Source organism: Anolis sagrei, chromosome 7 (genome assembly GCF_037176765.1).
Source record: "Anolis sagrei isolate rAnoSag1 chromosome 7, rAnoSag1.mat, whole genome shotgun sequence".
Lineage (NCBI taxonomy): Eukaryota > Metazoa > Chordata > Lepidosauria > Squamata > Dactyloidae > Anolis > Anolis sagrei.
The window spans coordinates 910,573-927,277 of NC_090027.1; the positions used below are offsets into that span (position 1 = coordinate 910,573).

General features: G+C 44.0%; 2 protein-coding genes across 2 annotated transcripts in view; both read right to left on the reverse strand.

Annotated features, from left to right (window-relative positions):
• PDLIM2 (PDZ and LIM domain 2) overlaps window positions 1–6,203 on the reverse strand; it is a 106,132-nt gene extending 99,929 nt beyond the window's left edge. Inside the window, exon 1 of the mRNA XM_060787478.2 lies at window positions 6,071–6,203. The gene's annotated coding sequence lies outside the window, so the exon portion shown is untranslated. The remainder of the gene's footprint in view (window positions 1–6,070) is intronic.
• Window positions 6,204–16,074: 9,871 nt separating this feature from the next.
• The window catches only part of SORBS3 (sorbin and SH3 domain containing 3), a 93,010-nt gene continuing 92,379 nt past the window's right edge, over window positions 16,075–16,705 (reverse strand). Inside the window, exon 19 of the mRNA XM_067470618.1 lies at window positions 16,075–16,497. Within this exon, the coding sequence (XP_067326719.1) occupies window positions 16,436–16,497 (62 nt within the window). The 3' untranslated portion in view covers window positions 16,075–16,435. The remainder of the gene's footprint in view (window positions 16,498–16,705) is intronic.

Consider the following 16,705-nt stretch of genomic DNA (forward strand, 5'->3'; position numbering starts at 1 on the left):
AACGGCTCTCACAGTCAGGAAGTTCTTCCTCGTGTTCAGATGGAATCTCCTCTCTTGGAGTTTGAAGCCATTGTTCCATTGCGTCCTAGTCTCCAGGGAAGCAGAAAGGAAGCTTGCTCCCTCCTCCTCCCTGTGGCTTCCTCTCACATATTTATACATGGCCCTCATCATGTCTCCTCTCATCCTTCTCTTCTTCAGGCTAAACATGCCCAGCTCCTTAAGCAGCTCCTCATAGGGCTTGTTCTCCAGACCCTTGATCATTTTAGTCACCCTCCTCTGGACACATTCCAGCTTAGAGTCAATATCTCTCTTGAATTGTGGTGCCCAGAATTGGACACAATATTCCAGATGTGGTCTAACCAAAGCAGAATAGAGCATGGGGAGCATGACTTCCTTAGATCTAGACACTATGCTCCTCTTGATGCAGGCCAAAATCCCATTGGCTTTTTTTGCCTTCCCTCTTTCTCTCCTTCTTTCCTTCTCTCTTTCCTTCCTTCTCTTCTTCTTCCCCCTTTTTCTTCCTCTTCCTCCCTTCTCTACCTATTCTTGGACTGCAATTCCCAGCAGTCCTCCTCATTGAGTCATCTACCTCCCTCCCTATCTATCTCTATCTAATCTCTCTATCTGAAGATTGCTGGGAGTTGCAGTCCAGGAATAGGAAATTGGGAATATGCCGGTATTGGGATGCTCTCAAAGAAATCCAAGGAGAAGAAAACTTGCATCTTGAAAGCAGGGCATTTGGAGCATCCCCCTCTTCTAAAGGGCCTGGTCTAGGGAATGCTGGGAGCTGTAGTCCAGAAGAGAGTGTGGATATGCTATTGTGTGAGTTCTTTGCCAGGGAGAGTCGTTTTTGCGCATGCGCTGTAGCGTTTTTTTGCTTTATTTTTACTTTTAAATCCCTTCTGTTGTGTTTTTCAGGGTTTTTATGAGTGATGGTCACTCACTGGCCTGAGAGGTGTCGTGTGTCCAAATTTGGTGTCCATTCGTCCAGTGGTTTTTGAGTTATGTTACTTCCACAAACAAAGATTACACAAACACACACATATGTATATATATATATACTAGCCGTCCCCTGCCACGCATTGCTATGGCCCACATGGGGGTTCTGTGTGAGAGGTTTGGCCCAAATCTATCGTTGGTGGGATTCAAATTTTTCTGTGATTGTAGGTGAACTATAAATCCCAGCAACTACAACTCCCAAATGTCAAGATTCTATTTTCCCCAAACTCCAACAGTGTTCACATTTGGACATATTGAGTCTTCATGTAGAGTTTGGTCCAGATCCATCATTGTTTGAGTCCACAGTGATCTCTGGATGTAGGTGAACTACAACTCCAAAACTCAAGGTCAGTGCCAACCAACCCTTCCTATATGTCCTGTTGGTCATGGGAGAACTATGTGCCAAGTTTGGTTCAATTCCATCATCGGTGGGGTTCAGAATGCTCTGTGATCGTAGGTGAACTATAAATCCCAGCAACTACAACTCCCAAATGTCAAGATTCTATTTTCCCCAAACTCCACCAGTGTTCTCATTTGGGCATATGGAGTCTTCATGTAGAGTTTGGTCCAGATCCATCACTGTTTGAGTCCACAGTGATCTCTGGATGTAGGTGAACTACAACTCCAAAACTCAAGGTCAGTGCCAACCAACCCTTCCTATATGTCCTGTTGGTCATGGGAGAACTGTGTGCCAAGTTTGGTTCAATTCCATCGTTGGTGGAGTTCAGAAGGCTCTTTGATTGTAGGTTAACTATAAATCCCAGCAACTACAACTCCCAAATGTCAAGATTCTATTTTCCCCAAATTCCATGAGTGTTCTCATTTGGGCATATGGAGTCTTCATGTAGAGTTTGGTCCAGATCCATCATTGTTTGAGTGCACAGTGATCTCTGGATGTAGGTGAACTACAACTCCAAAACTCAAGGTCAATGCCAACCAACCCTTCCTGTATGTCCTGTTGGTCATGGGAGTTCTGTGTGCCAAGTTTGATTCAATTCCATCGTTGGTGGTGTTCAGAATGCTCTTTGATTGCAGGTTAACTATAAATCCTTGCAACTACAACTCCCAAATGTCAAGATTCTATTTTCCCCAAACTCCACCAGTGTTCTCATTTGGGCATATGGAGTCTTCATGTAGAGTTTGGTCCAGATCCATCACTGTTTGAGTCCACAGTGATCTCTGGATGTAGGTGAACTACAACTCCAAAACTCAAGGTCAGTGCCAACCAACCCTTCCTATATGTCCTGTTGGTCATGGGAGAACTGTGTGCCAAGTTTGGTTCAATTCCATCGTTGGTGGAGTTCAGAAGGCTCTTTGATTGTAGGTTAACTATAAATCCCAGCAACTACAACTCCCAAATGTCAAGGTCTATTTTCCCCAAATTCCACCGCTGTTCACATTTGGGCATATTGAGTATCCGTGCCAAGTTTGGTCCTGATCCATCATTGTACTCTCTGGATGTAGGTGAACTACAACTCCCAGACTCAAGGTCAACGGCCACCAAACACTTCCAGCATTTTCTGTTGGTCATGGGAGTCCTGTGTGCCAGGTTTGGTTCAATTCCATCATTGGTGGAGTTTAGAATGCTCTTTGATTGTAGGTGAACTATAAATCCTAGCAACTACAACTCCCAAATGTCAAATCTATTTTCCCCGAACTTCACTGGTGTTCACATTTGGGCACATTGAGTATCTATGCCAAGTTTGGTCCAGATCCATCATTGTTTGAGTGCACAGTGCTCTCTGGATGTAGGTGAACTACAACTCCAAAACTCAAGGTCAGTGCCAACCAACCCTTCCTATATGTCCTGTTGGTCATGGGAGTTCTGTGTGCCAAGTTTGATTCAATTCCATCATTGGTGGTGTTCAGAATGCTCTTTGATTGCAGGTTAACTATAAATCCCAGCAACCACAACTCCCAAATGACAAAATCATTTTTTTTGAGTGATGGTCACTCCTTGGGTTAGTAGGTGTCTTGTGGCCAAATTTTGGCAGCAATTCTTCCAGTGGTTTTTGAGTTATGTTAATCCCACAAACGAACATTACATTTTTACTTATATAGCTATAGATATAGATTTGCCTCTCCTTAAAAGGCCAACACCAGATTTTCAGAGGATGGAACCAAGGCAGTCAAAGTGGAATCGAAGTGGGACAATTGTGCAGTGAGCAAAGGCCTATCAGCTAAACTCAGGCAAAGTTTCCTGATACGAGGGGCATTCATGAAAGATATCCCATGACCCTCTTCTGTTTATCACAGGATGCTGAAACTGCACAGGTGGAATGACAGAAGTCTCTATAGGTGACGTGCCAATTGACAACTCAGAACAGAGAACAGTATTGAGGTGCTGAAGTGGAGTGAGGCTGGAGAATGGACCCAGTGGAAGACACAGAAGGAGACCAAGTTCCTTGACTTGGAACCAAAGGAGATGTTCGATGAGATGAAAGAGGTTTATGGTGATGATTCCCCATCTTATGATGCAGACAAGAACTGGCATCGTCACTCAAACAAGGGCTGGACTGTGGCGGAAACGGCGCCAAATATTCCATGTTCCAGAAGCATTCTCTCCTGACATTTCTCCCACATCTATGGCAGGCACCCTCAGAGGTTGTGAGGACTGTTGTAAACTAGGCAAGTGGGGTTTATATGCTTGTGGAATGATGTCCAAGGTAGGAGAAAGAACTCTCGTCTGTTGGAGGCAAGTGTGAATTTTGTCATTGGCCAGTTTGATTAGCATTGAATGGCCTTGCAGTTTCAAATCCTGGCTGCTTCCTGCCTGGGGAGTCCTTTGTTGGGAGGTATTAGCTGGTGCTGATTTTTTTTCCTGTTTACACACACACCCACAGAGTGAATTTTGTCATTGGCCAGTTTGATTATCATTGAATGGCCTTGCAGCTTAAAATCCTGGCTGCTTCCTGCCTGGGGAGTCCTTTGTTGGGAGATATTAGTTGGTGCTGATTTTTTTCCTGTTTACACACACACACACACACACAGTGAATTTTGTCATTGGCCAGTTTGATTATCATTGAATGGCCTTGCAGCTTCAAATCCTGGCTGCTTCCTGCCTGGGGAGTTCTTTGTTGGGAGATATTAGCTGGTGCTGATTTTTTTTCTGTTTACACACACACACACACACACACACACACACACAGTGAATTTTGTCATTGGCCAGTTTGATTATCACTGAATGGCCTTGCAGCTTCAAATCCTGTCTGCTTCCTGCCTGGGGAGTTCTTTGTTGGGAGATATTAGCTGGTGCTGATTTTTTTTCTGTTTACACACACACACACACACACACACACACAGTGAATTTTGTCATTGGCCAGTTTGATTATCATTGAATGGCCTTGCAGCTTCAAATCCTGGCTGCTTCCTGCCTGGGGAGTCCTTTGTTGGGAGATATTAGTTGGTGCTGATTTTTTTCCTGTTTACACAGATATATATATATATATATATATATAGTGAATATTGTCATTGGCCTGTCTAATTAGCATTGAATGGCCTTGCAGCTTCAAATCCTGGCTGCTTCCTGCCCGGGGAGTCCTTTTTTTTGGGAGATATTAGCTGGCCCTGATATTTTCCTGTTTATACAGATATATAGATATATAGATATATCACTTCTTGGCCTTTTGGCTAAGATCAAGTGTGTATATATATATACCCACTTGCCTAGTTTCCAATATACCTCACAACCTCGGAGGATGCCTGCCATAGATGTGGGTGAAACGTCAGGAGAAAATGCTTCTGGAAAATGGCCAGACAGCCTGGAAAATTCACAGTAACCCAGTGATTCTGGCCATGAAAGCCTTCAACAACATATAGCTAAAACATATAATCAAAACATATAATCAAAACACATAATCATTTAAAAACACTTCATGGATTACACATATTAAAATGGAAAACTCACAGGAACTCAATACATAGTAAAGGTAAAGGTTTCCCTTTGGCATTAAGTCTAGCCGTGTCCAACTCTGGGGGGTGGTGCTCATCTCCATTTCTAAGCCGAAGAGTAGGCGTTGTTCGTAGACACCTCCAAGGTCATGTGGCCAGCATGACTGCATGGAGTGCCGTTACCTTCCCACCGAAGCGGTACCTATTGATCTACTCACATTTGCATGTTTTCGAACTGCTAGGTTGGCAGAAGCTGGGTCTAACAGTAGGAGCTCACCCTGCTCCCCAAACTTGACCTGCCGACCTTTCGGTCAGCAAGTTCCACAGCTCAGCGGTTTAACTCGTTGCGCCACCTGGGGCTCCAACCCACGATATAAACAACAGTAAACAATCATTTAAAATAATTATTACATTATTACGCAGCCAAAAAGGAAGGGAAAATCCAACAGAGTTTTTGTATGAGACTCATAGATTTCCCTGAATGTTCTTAGGCAAGGAATACTCAAAAAGAGGCGGCTTGGCGGAGCCTTGACACTTTGGGTCTTCTATGGGTGGCCTCCCACCCAAGTCCTCACCAGGACTGACCCTGCTTAGCTTTCAAGACCAGTAAAGTACTGAGACAGCATTGGGCCAGCACACAGAGATACATCTCTAATCACAAAGTTCAAGTGGAAACATTAACCTCAAAGTCATCAGGCAAATCAAAACCAAAACAACAACAGCAAGGAATGAAGAAGTAAACCTAAAAAAGTAGAAAAATAAACACAAGGGAGGTGGAAACAACTTTGTGAAGGGAGTTGTTTGCAGGCAAGATGGAAAAGAATTGTATAGGAGAGAATCCAATGCTGCTCTAGGCAAGCAACCACTTCCAATGGACTCTTTATTATTATAATTATTATACTGTATAATATTAATATTATACATAATTATTGCACTATAATCATTACAGCTTGCACCCAGCTCTTCTCCTAAAGTGTCTTACTCTACATACAACTGCCCCCTTCCATCAATGCTCCAAAAGTAGGGACCACTTACACTTCAATATATATACTGAAGTGTAAATATATATATATATTTGGAAAGAGGCATGCAACATGCAATAGCCATTTCCAAACACTTTCCTGAGCAAAACTTGCACCTCTTTGGCCATCTTTGCAAAAGGGGGAAAAAAGGCACTTACCTCCAAGCCAGAGTTTCCCTGCTTTGGGGAAAGGGAAGGATGAACTGGGCCAGGAAGAAGGGAAGGAAGAGCAGGCTTGGAGGGAGCGTTGGCTTGCTCTGCTTGCTCTTCACCAACTCAGGCTTCCCAGGCTGGCCTTCCCCTTTTCTCTCCTCTGGTTTGGCCTCATTGGACTCAGCTGGGAAACAGCGGCCCCTGCAGGCCGGGACACGCACCTTCAGGGAGGAAGCCAGAGCTTGAGAGCAGGCTTGGCCAAACTTGAGCCCTCCAAGTGTTTTGGACTCCAACTCCCATCATTCCTAACAGCCTCAGGCCCCTTCCTTTTCCCCCTCAGCCGCTTAAGCGATTAACATAACTCAAAAACCACTGGACGAATTGACACCAAATTTGGACACAAGACACCTCTCAGGCCAACAAGTGACCATCACTCAGAAAAACACTGAAAAACACAGCAGAAGGGGCTTTAAAAGCCAAAAACAGAAATCAAACCCTATTCAAAAAATGGAAGAAGGACTTACTGAAATTTGTCTGGAAAGGAAAAAGGCCAAGAATAAACTATATAAACCTGATAGATAAAAAATCTAGAGGAGGGTTGGGATTTCCTGATTTGAAGACTTACCATGAGGCATGTGCTCTGTCATGGATAAGAGACTGGATGACGTTAGACAAAGAAAAATGTTTAAATTTAGAAGGTCATGACCTGAGAGTAGGATGGCACGCATATGTTTGGTATAACAGAGAACTAAAAGAAAAAAACTTCGGTAATCATTTTGTGCGAGCCTCCCTACTGAGGACATGGCTGAGGTACAAAGCCCTCTTTTATAAAAACACACCACTATGGGTCTCAGCAATGGAGGCACATCAAAGAAGATTGTTAGGATGGAGGGTTTGGCCAAGATATAAGGACATCCTGATAAAAGGGAAAATGGAGATTAAATCTTTTGAACAACTGAAGAACTCTTATGGCAATATAACTTGGTTACATTACTTACAAATTAAAGAATATTTCAAACAAGATCAAAAAATTGGTTTTGACTGGGAAGAAAACACATGGGATAAAGTATTAAAAATACAAAAGAAAACAGTGACAATACTCTATAATAAATTGGTCCAATGGCAAACGGAAACTGAACAGGTGAAAACATGTATGATTAAGTGGGCCGAAAACTTAAGACGACCCATTCAGTTTAGAGAATGGGAGCAAATATGGAACAAAAAGTTGAAATATACGTATGCCATGGACCTGAAAGAAAATTGGTATAAAATGTTTTATAGATGGTATTTGACACCGAATAAACTTAGCCATATGTATCAAAATGTCTCAGATAAATGTTGGAAATGTGGGGAACAAACAGGTACATTCTACCATATGTGGTGGACCTGTAAGGATACAACTAAGTTCTGGGCTTCTATCCATGAGGAAACACAAAAGATGTTGAAGAAGAGGTTCAAAAAGAAACCTGAATATTACTTATTGGGATTTACAGATTTGGATTTTAAACTGGATGAGAATGAAGACAAATTATTTACATATTACACTACAGTGGCAAGGATTGTTTTCGCCAAATACTGGAAGAATGATCAAACACCGACCATCGAAGAATGGTTGGAGAAAGTTAAAGAAATAAGAGACATGGATGAATTAACTTTTTTGATGAGAAGAAATACTGGAAAATCGCTAAAGAGAACAGACTGGACCCTTTTCTATGACTACGAAAAGAAACTTAAAGATAAAAGTATTAGAGGATAAGAATAGATAAGTAGGTTGGAGAAGTAGAGTGAGAAGATCCTGAGGTTGGAGTGGAAGTCATTTTAGATTAGTTTAGGTGTTTGTTTTTTCTGTTGTGTCTTTGTGCTACCCTTCCTTCTTTCCTATCCTCTTGTTATTGTTCCCCCTCTTTCCCTGTGTTGATTTATAAAATGTTTAATAAAAATTATTTGGAAAAAAAAAAAAGCCAAAAACACAAAATACATTACAACACATGCGCAAAACCACATACACACAAAAATATATATACACACAAAACACATATACACAGATTGGGCCACAGCAACATGTGGCAGGGGACAGCTAGTGTGTGTGTGTGTGTGTATGTGTGTGTGTGTATATACCCGTATATTCCGGCATATAAGACGACTGGGCGTATAAGACGACCCCCAACTTTTCCAGTTAAAATATAGAGTTAAGGCGACTCCCATGCATAAGACTACACCCGCATATAAGACGACCCCTGACTTTTGAGAAGATTTTCTTGGGTTAAAAAGTAGTCTTATACACCAGAATATACTGTAGTCTTTGTTTGTGGGATTAACATAACTCAAAAACCACTGGACAAATTGACACCAAATTTGGACACAAGACACCTCTCAGGCCAACAAGTGACCATCACTCAGAAAAACACTGAAAAACACAGCAGAAGGGGCTTTAAAAGCCGAAAAAACAAAATACATTACAACGCATGCGCAAAACCATATACACACACACAAATATATATACACACAAAACATATATACACAGATTGGGCCACAGCAACATGTGGCATGGGACAGCTAGTGTGTGTGTGTGTGTGTGTATGTATGTGTATGTATGTGTGTGTGTGTGTGTGTATATATATATATATAAATGTAATGTTGGTTTGTGGAATTAACAGAACTCAAAAACCACTGGGGGAATTGACACCAAATTTGGACACAAGACACCTCACAACCCAATGTATGTCCTTCACTCATAAAAACACTGAAAAACACAGAAGAAGAGACTTAGAAAGCCCCCAAAAGCTAAATGACAAAAAGCTAAATGACAGAAAAAAGGGAAGAAAGAGGGAGGGAAGGAGAAAAAAGAAAGAAAGAAAGAAACATGGAAGCAAAGAGAGAAGGAAGGAAGGAAAGACGTAGAGAAGGAAGAAAGGAGAGAAAGAGGGAGGGAAAGAAAAAGGGGGAAGGAAGGAAAGTTAGAGAAGGAAGGAAGGAAAGAGAGAAGGAAAAAAAGGGAAAGAAGGAAGGAAAGAGGGAATGAAGGAAGGGGGAAGATGCAGAGAATGAGGGAGGGAAGGAAAGAAGAAAAGAGAGAAGGAAGAAAAGAGACAGCAGAAGAGAAAGAAAAAGGGGGAAGGAAGGAAAGAAAGAGATAGAGAAGGAAAGAAGAAGAGAAGGAAAGATGGGAAGGAAGGAAGGAAGGAAGGAAGGAAGGAAGGAAGGAAGGAAGGAAGGAAGGAAGGAAGGAAGGAAGGAAGGAAGGGGAATGAAGGAAGGAGGGAAAAAAGGAGAGAAAGAGGGAAGGTTGGCCAAAGCAACGTGTGGCAGGTACAGCTAGTATGTGTGTGTGATTGTGTGTGTATATATATATTCTCTGTGCAATATATAGTCAACGGAGGGAGGGAGCTCCTTTGAGTTTCTCTAAGCCTGAGAAAAACCAAAACAATATATATATATTAAAAAACAGAACAATACAGATAGAAAAGTCAATTTGTTCATTTGCATGTGTGTTACTTAGGCTAAATTGCAGCAAGGAAAAAAAGAAGTATTTGCAAAGGGTTCAAGGCCCATGCCCTGCAATGAGGAAACGAGAAAGATCGGCCGATATTTTAGAATCTCGTTATGCAAGATACTTGTTAAAAGAATTGGGTCCGGATGTTTTTTTCCCTGTTGACCTCTGTAATGTATGCCAATCCCGCTTCTTCAGGCTTAATGGATTTGGAAATGTGGGATCAAAAGCACATAATGAGATTTGCACTTGCATTTGTAATTCAAATATCGCCGGAAAAAGTGATTAAATTGAATGGCAAGGCGTCTCGCTTCTGGTTCTTTAAGCCACCTTTTCTCAAGTGCAAAGATGCGTGCGTTGGGATCATTCCACCCAATTGACACTTGAATGAGTCGGGAGCATTCAGCTCATTCCGCTAAGGCAGGCATGGGCCAACTCTGGCCTTCCAGGTGTGTTGGACTTCAACTCCCACAATTCCCTTTCCTAGCCCACCTTGGACTAGTTTCCTTGCCAGAAGGTCATGGGGGACCTTGTCAAAGAAGGCCTTCCTGAAATCCAGACACGCTCCATCCACGGCATCATTCCCCACATCTGTCCAGCTTGTAACCCTATCGAGAAAGGAGATCAGATGAGTCTGGCATGACTTGGTTTTGATCAATCCATGTTGACTCTTAGCGATGACTGCATTGGTTTCTAAGTGTTTGCAGACCACTTCCTTGACAATCTTTTCCAGAATCTTGCCTGGTGTCGACATGAGGCTGACTGGACATTGGTCATTGGGTCGTCAATTTTTTCCCTTCTTGAAGATTGGGACCACATTGGCCCTCCTCCAGTCTGCTGGGACTTCTCCCGTTCTCCAAGAACTCCCAAAGATGATTTCCAGTGGTTCTGAAATGACTTTTGCAAGTTCCTTCAATACTCTTGCATGTAGTTGATTTGGCCCTGGGGACTTGAATTAGTGAGAAGGCTGAGGCAAAGAAGGCATGAAGTAGTTGTGGTTTATTGGTTCAGTTGCTTCCAACTCTTCATGACCTCCTGGACCACCCCAGGCCAGAGTTCCCTGTCAGCCATCACCACCCCCAGGGTCTCCTTCAAGGTCAAGCCAGTCCCTTCAAGGATGCCATCCACCTGCCTTGCCCTTGGTTGACCCCTCTGAGGTTGAGGATTGAGGGTGACTTGCTTTTTGTGAGAAAGCTGAGGCAAAGAAGGCATGAAGTTGTTGTTTATTGGTTCAGTTGCTTCCAACTCTTCTTTACCTCCTGGACCACCCCAGGCCAGAGCTCCCTGTCAACCATCACCACCCCCAGCTCCTTCAAGCTCAAGCCAGTCCCTTTAAGGATGTCATCCACCTGCCTTGCTCTTGGTTGGCCCCTCTGAGGTTGAGGGTTGAGGTTGAGGGTAACTTGCTTTTTGTGAGAAAGCTGAGGCAAAGAAGGCATGAAGTTGTTGTTGTTTATTGGTTCAGTTGTTTCTGACTCTTCGTAACCTCCTGGACCACCCCAGGCCAGAGCTCCCTGTCAACCGTCACCACCCCCAGCTCCTTCAAGCTCAAGCCAGTCCCTTTAAGGATGTCATCCAGCCGCCTTGCTCTTGGTTGGCCCCTCTGAGGTTGAGGGTTGAGGTTGAGGGTAACTTGCTTTTTGTGAGAAAGCTGAGGCAAAGAAGGCATGAAGTTGTTGTTGTTTATTGGTTCAGTTGTTTCTGACTCTTCGTAACCTCCTGGACCACCCCAGGCCAGAGCTCCCTGTCAACCGTCACCACCCCCAGCTCCTTCAAGCTCAAGCCAGTCCCTTTAAGGATGTCATCCAGCCGCCTTGCTCTTGGTTGGCCCCTCTGAGGTTGAGGGTTGAGGTTGAGGGTAACTTGCTTTTTGTGAGAAAGCTGAGGCAAAGAAGGCATGAAGTTGTTGTTTATTGGTTCAGTTGCTTCCAACTCTTCTTGACCTCCTGGACCACTCCAGGCCAGAGCTCCCTGTCAACCGTCACCACCCCCAGCTCCTTCAAGCTCAAGCCAGTCCCTTCAAGGATGCCACCCACCCACCTTGTCCTTGGTTGACCCCTCTGAGGTTGAGGATTGAGGGTGACTTGCTTTTTGTGAGAAAGCTGAGGCAAAGAAGGCATGAAGTTGTTGTTGTTTATAGGTTCAGTAGCTTCAGACAATATGATGGTGTAGTTCACTATAGTAATATATAATACTGATATTGTACTATGCTAATAATTTAATATATTGTGTGTGTGTGTGTGTGTGTATATATATATTTCTTGTTAGCCGCTCTGAGAAGGACAGCATATAAATGTCGTAAATAAATACCCTCCCGCCAGAGCTGTACCTGTTGATCTACTCACATTTGCATGTTTTTGAACTGCTAGGTTTGCAGAAGCTGGGGCTGAAAATGGAAGCTCATGTTGCTCCTTGGATCGAACCTGTGACCTTTCAGTCAACAACCTCAGCACCTCAGTGGTTTGACCCACTGGCCACCGGGATCTCCCTTTAGATGACTAAAGCCTTTGTAAAACTACAACTCCCATGATTCCACAGCAGCGAGCCATGGCAGTTAAAGTGGTCTCAATCTGAAGCAATTCTAGTGCATGGATGCACCCGCCGTGGCTAACTGCATGCCAGACTCCGTTCTTTGCAGGTGTCTATTTCTCCTCTTTGCAAGCAATGCACGCAAAAGCTCTTTTTAATTCTTCTCTAAAGCAGCTTTCAAGTTATCCAAGCCATTCTCTGCAGCCCACTGTTTGGAGTGAAATAAGCATTTTTTCTGAACCTACTTAGTGACGGATAGGATGGGAATCTGTGTGTTGCGGATCTGCCTTTGTTGTCTTTTGATGCACACAATGCAGGGAGGTTTGAGTGAGCAATGCCTGAAAATCCTTTTCCTTTTGTCTGAAGCAATCTTGAAACCATTGCCAGAGTAAGAGGATCAGCCCTGTTCCTCCTTTGTTTGCATTCTGCCAGGGTTGCAGAAAACCTGGCCTCCAAAAAGCAAATCTCTCAGCAGATGAGTCTTTCCTCCGCTCCGTCACTCCACAAAGCCTTCTGAACAAATCCACTGAGAAGACTCTGTGATCAGGTCACTGTGAGTCAGAAAATGATGGAACATTAGGGGCATGTTTATAAAGCTATTGTCCTCCCAACCCTGCTCTATGCCTGCAAAACATGGACTGTCTACAGACGTCAACATTGACACTGAAATCCAACATTGCCTGAGCTCTGCAAGTGCAGTTTTTTTCTGAATGAAGCAGAGAGTGTTTGAGGACTGGGACATCCATAGGGAGACCAAGGTGCTTGTTTATAAAGCCATTGTCCTCCCAACCCTGCTCTACACCTGTGAAACATGGACTGTCTACAGACATCAACACTGACACTGAAATTCAACACCGCTTGAGCTCTGCAAGTGCATCCTTTTTCTGCATGAAGCAGAGTGTGTTTGAGGACCGGGACATCCGTAGGGATACCAAGGGGCTTGTTTATAAAGCTATTGTCCTCCCAACCCTGCTATATGCCTGCAAAACATGGACTGTCTACAGACGTCAGCATTGACACTGAAATTCAACACCACCTGAACTCTGCAAGTGCAGCTTTTTTCTGAATGAAGCAGAGAATGTTTGAGGACTGGGACATCTGTATGGATAGCAAGGGACTTGTTTATAAAGCTATTGTCCTCCCAACCCAGCTCTATGCCTGCAAAACATGGACTGTCTACAGACATTAACATTGACACTGAAATGCAACATTGCCTGAGCTCTGCAAGTGCAGCTTTTTTCTGAATGAAGCAGAGAGTGTTTGAGGACTGGGACATCCATAGGGAGACCAAGGTGCTTGTTTATAAAGCCATTGTCCTCCCAACCCTGCTCTACACCTGTGAAACATGGACTGTCTACAGACATCAACATTGACACTGAAATTCAACACCGCCTGAGCTCTGCAAGTGCACCCCTTTTCTGCATGAAGCAGAGAGTGTTTGAGGACCGGGACATCTGTAGGGATACTAAGGGGCTTGTTTATAAAGCTATTGTCCTCCCAACCCTGCTCTATGCCTGCGAAACATGGACTGTCTACAGACGTCACATGCAACTCCTGGAACAATTCCATCAGCGCTGCCTCCGAAAAATCCTGCCAATCTCTTGGGAACACAGGCGGGGAAATGTCAGTGCGCTGGAAGAAGCCAAGACCACCAGCATGGATGTGATGGTCCTCTGCCATCAACTCAGCTGGACCGGCCACGTTGTCCGGATGCCCATCCACCATCTTCCAAAGCAGTTGCTCTACTCCGAACTCAAGAACAGAAAACGGAATGCTGGAGAGCAGGAAAAGAGATTGAAAGATGGGCTCAATGCCAACCTTAAAAACTGTGGCATAGACACTGGGAACTGGGAAACCCTGGCCCTTGAGTGCTCCAGTTGGAGGTCAGCTGTGACCAGCAGTGCTGCAGAATTCAAAGAGGCATGAATGGAGGGTGTGAGAGAGAAACGTGCCAAGAGGAAGAAGGCGCGTCAAGCCAAATCCAACTGAGACCGCCTTCCACCTGGAAACCCATGCCCTCACTGCGGGAGGAGATGCAGATCAAGAATTGGGCTCCATAGTCACCTACGGACTCACCACCAGGACACCGACCTTGGAGGACCATCATCCTCGGACTACGAGGGATTGCCTAAGTAAGTAAGTAAGTAAGTAAGTAAGAGTCAGAAAAGGACTCAAATGGGAGTATTTCACCCAGAAATATGTATATGTAAGGCAATAGGCAGTGACATTCAGAAGAACGAAGATCAGAATAGACTGTGTAGTCCTTTGGAGTTGGATGTCTGCTTCAGCAGGCGCCTGACTGTGCCAACTTCGGGTGCCAACCCTGGTCGGTCATGCATTTATCTGGCTTTCAATCCAATTACACTCAGTGGAATTTGTTTCTGAATCAAAAGGCACCAACTCTTAAATTAATCTTGCCTCTCTTCTTTTGCAAAAAATTAAATGATTTAAGCTTACAAGGTATTTGATATTAATATGATTCACAGCTTGATCTGAGAGTGTCTCCTGAGAGCAGGCATGGGCAAACTTGGGCCCTCCAGGTGTTTTGGATGCCCGATACACCTAAATTTGAATACTCTTGGGATTGGAGGAGGGTTGTCATTTGGGAGTTGTAGTTGTGGGATGTATAGTTCACCTACAATCAAAGAGCATTCTGAACTCCGCCAACGATAGAATTGGGCCAAACTTGGCACACAGGACTTCCAAGATCAACAGAAAATACTGGAAGGGTTTGGCGGGCATTGACCTTGATTTTGAGAGTTGTAGTACACCTACATCCAGAAAGCACTGTGAACTCAAACAATGATGGATCTGGACCAAACTTGGCAGGAATATTCTATATGCCCAACTAGGAATACAGAAGGAGTTAGGGGAAAATAGACCTTGACATTTGGGAGTTGTAATTGCTGGGATGTATAGTTCACCTACAATCAAAGAGTGTTCTGAACTCCACCAATGATGGAATTGAACCAAACTTGGCACACAGGACTTCCAAGATCAACAGAAAACACTGGAAGGGTTTGGTGGGCATTGACTTTGAGTTGTGGAGTTGTAGTTCACCTACATCCAGAGAGCACTGTGGACTCAAACAATGATGGATCTGGACCAAACTTGACACGAATATTCAATATGCCCAAATGTGAACACTGGTGGGGTTGGATGGAGATATTTATTGTGTCATTTGGGAGTTGTAGTTGCTGGGATTTATAGTTCACCTACAATCAAGAGGCATTCTGAACTCCACCAACACTGGAGTTGAACCAAACTTGGCACACAGAACTCCCATGACCAAGAGAAAATACTGGAAGGGTTTGATGGGCATTGACCTTGGATTTTGGAGTTGTAGTTCACCTACATCCAGAGAGCACTGTGGACTCAAACAATGATGGATCTGGACCAAACTTGGCATGAATATGCCCAAATGTGAACATTGATGGAGTTTGGGGAAAACAGACCTTGACATTTGGGAGTGGAATGTCCAGGGCCATCTAACACCACCCAGCAAAGGATTCCCCCAGGCAGCAAACAGCCAGGCTTTGAAGCTACAAGGCCATTAAATGCTAATCCTTAAAGGTTGTGAGGTCTCTTGGAAACTAGGCAAGTGGGGTCTATATATCTTTGGAACGTTCAGGACCATCTAACCTCCCAACGAAGGATTCCCCCAGACAGTGAGAAGCCAGACCTTGAAACTGCAAGGCCATTAAATGCTAATCAAGGTGTCCAATTGAAACATTTACACCTAACTCAAACAAACAAGAGTCCTTTCCCCACCTGAAACATTTACACCAAACTCAAACAGACAAGAATTCTTTCCCCAACCCTGGACATCATTCCACAGATATATAAACCCAACTTGTTTGGTTTCCAACAGACCTCCCAACCTCTGAGGATCCCTGCCGAAGATGCAGGTGAAATGTCAGGAGAGAATGCTTCCAGAACATGGCCAGACAAACTCAGAGCAACTCAGTGACTCCGGATATGAAAGCCTTCGACGATATACTCCATTATTTATTTGTCAAGCAGAAATTTAGTTGGAGCTGCAGCATAAAACCCCGGGAACACCTGTATGATCAGTCCAGGGTAAGGTTCTACTTGTCATGGAAAGTCGTGTAAATAATGGGGGGAAATGGGAAATATTGGACAAGAGCAACATTAAAAGCGAGGCCAAGATAAGGAACAGAAGAGAAGGAATGGAGGGCTCCAGTTAAGGCTTTGCTGCCCAGAACGCAAGGACCAAGGCTGGTGCTGACACAGTCTCTTCTTGACTCTGGACCTCGAGATCGCTCTTCAAGGAAAACAGAAGTATATGGATTCCTTCTCCGTTGGGTGTGCAAGGAGCGAGCCGCAAGACGTCACACGGGGGCAACGTAATTGCCAGGGAAAGTGCCAAATTTTTGTGTTCTTCTAGAGACACCTGCAGGAGAAACCAACGACAAGAGGAGATACTCATGTCTAGCGATTCATTTTGCTCCTTTCAAGGAAGTCAATAATTTATTGATTTATTTGTTATAAGCAGCAAAAGATTCCCCCCAGGCACTTCCAAGCCATTGAATGCTAATCTAGGTGATCAGCTGAAACATTCACAGCTAGCCCCAGCAGACAAAAGTCCTTTGTCTCACCCT